Source organism: Carassius auratus, chromosome 43 (genome assembly GCF_003368295.1).
Source record: "Carassius auratus strain Wakin chromosome 43, ASM336829v1, whole genome shotgun sequence".
NCBI classification, from domain to species: Eukaryota; Metazoa; Chordata; class Actinopteri; order Cypriniformes; family Cyprinidae; genus Carassius; species Carassius auratus.
This window is the reverse complement of record NC_039285.1, coordinates 2,597,438-2,604,953: the sequence shown is the minus strand read 5'-3', so window position 1 is coordinate 2,604,953 and position 7,516 is coordinate 2,597,438. Positions and strand designations below refer to the sequence as shown.

Here is a 7,516-nt window from a genome sequence, read left to right as displayed (position 1 = left end):
TGAAAAATTAATTAATAATTAAGCCCAGACACCAACAACCTAGAAGGGTTAATTATTTAAATACTTAACTAGTTAAACTAAATAAGTTCATTGTTAATGTTATAATAATTAAATAATAATGCATAAAATATTTTTATAATTAAATTAAAAGCTAAAAATTGTAACGTTTTGACGACTTGATTGCAAATGATTGCACAGATACTATTTAAACTGAACTGAGATCATGACATCACTGAATTCAATGATGAACTGCCTTTAACTGTCATTTTGCATTATTGACACACTGTTTTCCTAATAAATGCTGTTCAGTTGCTTTGACGCAAGCTTTTTTGTTTAAAGCGCTATATAAATAAAGCTGACTTGACTTGAATCACAGAATACACAGGTAATTTTTGACATTGGCTTGTTAGAAAGTTCATTCTGTCCATTGCTACAGTTTTGACTGTCAATCATAGCAATGACTCATGAAAAAATTTAGGGGATTCACTCGTGCAATTTTTTACACTTGTGTTAGTCATTCCTGAAACCGTTTACATTAGTATATAGTATACAGTATGGTCCCTTGTTCTTCAAATTGTGAATGGATTATGTAGAGTAAGGTCGCTTCTCTTATAACACAGCTGATTTTGACAGTCGACCGGAAATGTCTGAGCTGGTTTTTCTAAAAGCAGGAAGTAACCGTGCACATTTAGTCCCATTAATTGTACTTAAATTTCAAGGCACCAATGGAACCCAAATTCTGTATTTGAAACGGATGGACTTTTTTTATTGTGTGCTGATGAAATGAAACAGTCAGGGGTGTTTGATTAAGAAACATTAATCATGAGTCAAAAGACAAGGGTTTACAGAGAGTTATATTCATTCATTATCCATCTGATAATATGAGTCATAACTAGATGATGACGGTAAACACTTGAGTGCTGCACTCTTATACCAGTTTATTTATTGATTAATTTATTGTAATGTGAGGGTCCAGAGTGGCACGTCTGACTCACTTGGTGTCAAATGCAAGATAAAATATGAACAACAACAAAAAGACTCTCCATTTAGTGAGAAATTTATTGTATGTAAATATGCTTGTTTATGTTTAAGATAATTGCTTTTTGCTAATGGCCTTCAGTGGTTTCAAGTGTGGTGTTTTTTTTTTCCTTTTATGTGGACACATTTATATGGACGAAAAAAAAAAGTTTTAAAAGTAACTGCAACTTTTTATCTCACAATTCCAACTTTTTTTTTTCTCGGAATTGCAAGATTGAAGCTGAGAATTTGCAAGTTATAAAGTCAGAATTGCAAGGCAAAATAATAATAATAAAAAAAGAAGAAGTATGAGATACAAATCTGCAATAGTGAGTTATAAAATCACATTTTTCTTGCAAATACGAGTCTAAAAATTCAGATTTTATTAATAAAAAAGTATTGTATAGATATAAAATGTATAGGTATAGATATAGTATAGACATAAAAATAAAAAACCTCATAATTTGGAGAAATAAAAGTCAGAACTGCAAGATAAGAGAATGCAATTATCTTTCATCATCAATTATTTTTTCTTTGTTGCATGGTGGAAACAAGCTTCCATAAATGTATGCACAATTACCTTTATGAAAGCATTTTATTATTTTTTTCTTAGAGTTTGGTTAGCTAACCAGTCCTAATCCTCATTAAATAATGTATTAACATTTCTCATAAAAGGGCTCTATATTAGACATGTATTTCATTATGAACACACTGCAGCAATTTATAATGGTATCAGAATTCATAAGGTAATACAAACACATAGTGTATAATATCAACACACAGAGATGCAAATCCATGAGGTGAGACAATTACAAATCAGTAGGAATTAATTGTGGATTAATCAAATATATATCAATTAATGATTTAAAGGTGTACTCTGCAAGTTGCATTTGGCATAAAAAAAAAAAAAAAAACTAAACTAACCCTAACTGTTAGAGAAAGGTCTTTGAATAAAGAAATATATACAATTATATTTCAGGGTGTTTTCATGTAATTCATAAACTGATAACACCACATAAAAATATGCAAAATACCATTAAATCACATGATACAAGATAAATATTTAGATTTCACTGGCTTGTTTTGACTCGTGATTGGTCACTGCTGGATTGAGTCATGTTGATAAAGTATTTAAAAGAACACAGTCAGGACGAGCACTGTCAAAAGTGTTTGCGCAGCAAGAGCTTAGATAAACACCACAAATTGCAGTTGCATCCCTGAACACAATGAAGAGAGTTGTTCTGTTTCTGCTGTTGACTGCAGTGGTGGGTCGTGCACGAGGTGAGAGGCTTCTCTAGCATTTTCTATTGATCCTTTTCACCTGGACCATGTTTTTTTTGTGTGTTTGTGTGTGTATGCATTAATAAATACTGTATTCCAAGCTGAATTTGGTTTGATATCTCTCTCTACACAGGCTGGCAAGAACAGATATGATGGGATTCTAAACTTTAATTGTCCCGCAGGCCAGTCAATATCCTCTATAACCAGGTGAGTATACTGCTTATTAATTTGTACTGAGTGATTATAAACATATAATAAACTATCAGACTTTTTAAGACAGAATTGTTTAATTGTTGTAAACATTGTGATGCAATGGTTGGATATTACCTTTGCTGCTGACACAGCATTAAATCAGAAATAAATAAGTATAATACACTATCAAGGACTCCTTGAATCATGCCGCATTACCTGGTTTGGATGCACATTCAGTTTTCATGTTAATTACCGCAAAAGTGATTTAGTGTCAAAGGAGAAGCATTTAAAATTTAAAATACACTGTAAGTCACTTCGGTTAAAAGCGTCTGCTAAATGCATAAAAGTTTAATTTTAATTTAATTTAAAACACATGTACGTATACCAAGTGGAAACAACAAACTTCTAACTGAATCACCAAAAATGCTGTTTAATACTCTCTAAACAGGACTTTCCTCCCACCTTGCTTGATTTCCAGAGTATTGTATATAATTTGCAGAGATGCTGTCTGTTTGAGGAGATTTGGGATGTCTATAAATGTCAGTTTTAGCAAAGCTAAATGGAAACTCAAACATTTCAAATTTAAATGTAAATATCAATGCAATTTAAATAATAATAAATATACATTTCTCCATTCCAACTTAACAAAGCGAGCACAACAATAACTATGAGGACCGGGTTTGGGACTTTGGCTGTCAAGTCACCAATGGCCAGAGTGGAAGTTGTTTCTGGACAAGTTACGTCAATGACTTCGATCAAGTGATCTTCTTTGAGTGTCCAGCACAACACGTGATCGCAGGAATGAGCAGCTACCACAGTAACAGCTATGAGGACAGACGGTGAGCTCTGATGTCTGACCGATTCTCATCTTCTGACTCTCTCTAACTCCTCTGAGCTGATGCCAATACCATGTTTCCACACAGCTGGAAGTTTTATTGCTGTAGAAGTAATTGTATTTCTGCAAACTGTCATTGGACCTCGTACGTGAACTCCTTCGATGAGTACTTCCACTGGACTGTGCCTTCCGAGAGCGTTCTGGTGGGCACTCAAAGCTACCATCAAAATCGTGAAGAGTGGGTAGAATTTATGTTATTTCTATATATTCATGCTATGACTATTTCAAGTGGAACATGTCAGATTGTGAGCTCTGTTGTTCACTAATGTATTGTACTTCTTTCAGAGATCGCCGATTTCGGTTCAAGGTCTGTTCCCAGCGCAGATGTTGATTCCAAGAATTCATGATGATATTCTCTCATGATCCTCTGAAATAAATGCAAGTTGAAAATGAACTCTGCGGCTGATCTCATGTTTAATAAAAAAAGACAGGCTTGTGTTTGTGTGTGTGTGCATGTGTCAATAGGCTGAAATCATTGGATTAAATAATAAATCATAAATTTAATCATGTGCCAAATCCAGACAATCTCCAAAAAAAAAAAAAAAAAAAAAAAACATCACAATATTGACATTCATTCACTGGGGGTGTAAAAATGACAGTGTGGTGAAATAAATACTACTACAAAGAAAGTAATTTACATGAATAAGTTAGTTCAGGCAAGAATGAAAAAAAAAAAAAAGTAAATTGTATGTTTGTACTCAATTTAAGCTTGTAGTAATTCAAACGTTAAAATTACTCAACTACTTAACTTTCTGAAACTGCCGTTCCCATCATGCACTGGGGCAAGAAAAACTCATTTAGTTTTTCCAGCTGTATGGACACTGTTTTATCATTTCTTTTCCAGTTAGGTTTAGTAACTTGCTGTTTTGCGACATCTGGAGTTCAGGTTTTTCTCAAAAGGACACATTCATACTCCGAAATGATCCATTAGATGTTAGCGTTGTTGAGTAGCCTATTGTGTACCAAGTATTGAGTATTTGTTGTCTACACAATATCTACTGTTTATTATTTACATAGATGTTTCTAAGTAAAGCATACACTTTAAAAGCTTGGCTTAATTTATAGTCTTATATTGTTTGAAGAACATGTACTTGAAACAGAGTATTGCATAGTAAACATTAACTAAAGTAGAAATTACTCAACACTAATGGCCATAGTAATGTTACTTATTGTCTTTATTAATTTCACTTTACTTAGACAAGTAGATTTTAACTTATTCCATATGTGACAATTTAAAAAATCTAAATATTGTCTTAAAATACCTGTTATTTAATTTAATGCAATTATTTTAAACATAATGTAGTTTATTTTATTGTTTACATCACTGATACAGTTGTTGTTGTTTTTCTATGAAATGTGTCACTTTTGTTTTCAGTGACATTGCATAGCCAAAAGTTATTTTAATTTAGTTAATTATCTACAAAAATGGAAAGCACCTCTATAGAGGATCATATAGCTAGAAATTATAAATACATTATGAATTTTTATAGCCTTTTAAAACAATTTTTAATTACTCTCTCTAAAATGTATTCTTTTTTTATGCATACAACTTTAGATGTACTTCTGGTTCACAGTGACTCAAAATAATGAAATAATGCATTATCATAAAATTAGTGACATTTTAAGAAAACGTTAAGTTCAGATTGCAGCAAGCCCACTTTAGATTTGTAAAATTAAGTGTTTGCTGTGCTTAAAAAAAAAAAAGGATTTTTGTCTGTTTTTTGTCACATCCTTATGAATAGTGAAATCATGGCATTAACATTTTGTTGTATTGTAATCAGTTGTCTCATCGATGGCATTATGTTCAGTATTATCTATTACAAATCCTTTGTGAAAAAATAATTAAATCTTTTGTACAGATGTCATATCCAAAAAGTGGTCTAAGAGTTTTGTATCTACAGTCTCTTACTGTAAAAAAGATATGGTTCAAACACTAATTATTTTATCAATTGGAAAAGGTTGGAAAATGACTTATTCAGAACACCTGATTTTATTGATGTGCAAAAATGACTTTACAGATATTCATATGCATTTACAGTCTTAGACCTGTCAGCATTTTTTACCTTAGATTCTCAGGTCAATAATGACAACATTTCCATTTTGAATTTAAATTTGAATGTTTTTGCACTTGGGGGAATTTGTGAGAGTCTCAGCATTGCACTTTGGTGCAATACTTGTACTTCCAGCGCCGGTCTCTGAAAAATATGTAAAAAGACATCACATTAGTATTTAAAGGCAGTTTCATGTGCTATTATGACTACAGTATCATATTTGCATCACCTGTTTTCACTGTCTCATGAAAACCTTTATCAATATTAAAAATATACCAAATAAAGACACGACACAACACTTTTTCCCCCTGAATATGCTGAAAATATGCTGAAACTATTAATCTTAATTATGCAGCTCTTTGTAATACTTAATTCTGATTGATTATTTGTGACATTCTGCTCTCAGAAATCAGTAAATATTTGACCATGTCTGTATATTTTGTTCCTGAAGCAGCCAATCACTATCTCAAAACAATCCCGTCAGGCTCATATAAAGCCAGTGTGCAGTGTGTTGAATTATTCTGGGGAGCTGTACTTACTCGTGTTTGTTTTCATGGTAGCTTTCAGCACCCACCAGGTAGTTATGGTTTGGCACTGTCCAGTGGAAATACTCATCAAAGTTGTTCACAAAAGGAGTCCACTCACAGTCAGCAGTACATTGGTTGTTACTTCTACAGCAGTTAAACTGCCACCTGCATGTGTGAAATCACAGTAAAGACATCGGCTCGGGCGAACTCGTGCAAAGTCAGTGCAAAATCAGAGCTCACCGTCTGTCCTCATGCTTGTTGTTGTGATAGCTGCTCATTCCTGTAATGATGTGGTGAGGCGGACACTCAAAGGTGAATTTCTGGTCAAAATCATTGACATTAGGTGACAAGAAACAGTCTGAAGTAGAGTCAAAGGTGTCTTTACAGCCGAATTCCCACACTCGGTCCTCGTGATGATTGTGATGTTGGCTTTGGTTTTGTTAGGCAGGGAAACATTGTAATAATTCAGCTGAATTATCATAACATGACATTCTGAATATATATACTTACTTATGTATCATTAATAATACAAAAGCATTGTTTTTTAGAATGCATACTTTACTCAAGTATATCGAACTGGAATTTTTGCTAATTTCCAAAGCAAATATGATATCTTTCATCCTTACAGTTGATTTTTTTTGCTCACTTTTCAAGAGTTGCAAGCTAAATGTATTATATTTTATGAAAAATAACGTGCATTTCAGTGGTTTTGGCCCTATGAAGTAATAAAGTAATATTCAACTCACCTTTTTATGTAGGATATTGACTGTCCTGAGGGGCACTTAAAATCAAGAGGCTCATCGTAGGTGTTCTCCCAGCGTAACTCTGTAAGATTTGATTCAGATTGAACATTTAACATGCATATCTACCGATTGATAAAAGGAAACAGTTTTTCATAAAGTGTCCTACCTTGTCCATTGGCCAAGAGACACATCAGGAGTAGAAATGAAGCAGCTCTCTTCATGGTGTGGTTGGAGGGATGATACAAGACTTGAGACAAAACTTCTACTTTTATAAGGACTTCAAGACTTAAGGTCACCTATACGCAATATAAGGTCATTCTGTTAATTAACAAATGGCTTCTAGTCATGTTTGAAAAGGTGGGACTGATTTCAAAGCCATTTATTGTGCTTCTCTGGAATTTCTGCCTGAAATATCGTATTGTCTGTGCCGGGTGAAATTTAACTTGTTTTATTGACGCTTTTGGAGAATCTTTCACGCAGTTCACCTGTTTCACTGTGTGGCTTTGTTCATCTTTATCAGGGAATCATGGATTTTTGTCTGTGGGGAAACAGTACATGTACCTTTAACAGGAAACAGATAAGCAGTGCTGTAAATTAAACATTACAAATGAATCCTAGTGAAATCATTGTATTCAGTTGTCATATCAATATCATCATGTTTTCAATTGCATTATTAAATTGAGTCTACTCATTTACTTACTATAAAATAACATTTTGTTCTGTTCTGTGTGATTTCTGCAGTCAACTTATTTCAAAGAATACATAATGCTTAACAAGGCTACACTTCAAATCCTTACAAATGAATAACAT

General features: G+C 33.0%; 2 protein-coding genes across 2 annotated transcripts; one reads left to right on the top strand and one right to left on the bottom strand.

Annotated features, from left to right (window-relative positions):
- Window positions 1–2,182: 2,182 nt before the first annotated feature.
- Window positions 2,183–3,779, top strand: LOC113061251 (hemagglutinin/amebocyte aggregation factor-like). Its single transcript, XM_026230292.1, has 5 exons — window positions 2,183–2,314; window positions 2,437–2,505; window positions 3,141–3,329; window positions 3,414–3,563; window positions 3,671–3,779. Exons 1-5 carry the CDS (start codon window positions 2,244–2,246, stop codon window positions 3,714–3,716), a joined length of 525 nt encoding a protein of 174 aa, XP_026086077.1. The 5' UTR covers window positions 2,183–2,243; the 3' UTR covers window positions 3,717–3,779.
- Window positions 3,780–5,512: 1,733 nt separating this feature from the next.
- LOC113061250 (hemagglutinin/amebocyte aggregation factor-like) lies at window positions 5,513–6,985 on the bottom strand. The gene is made up of 5 exons (XM_026230291.1): window positions 6,873–6,985; window positions 6,710–6,788; window positions 6,204–6,392; window positions 5,976–6,128; window positions 5,513–5,580 (listed from the first exon to the last, which is right to left on the bottom strand). The coding sequence occupies exons 1-5, from the start codon at window positions 6,925–6,927 to the stop codon at window positions 5,535–5,537; spliced, it is 522 nt and encodes a 173-aa protein (XP_026086076.1). The 5' UTR covers window positions 6,928–6,985; the 3' UTR covers window positions 5,513–5,534.
- Window positions 6,986–7,516: the final 531 nt, after the last annotated feature.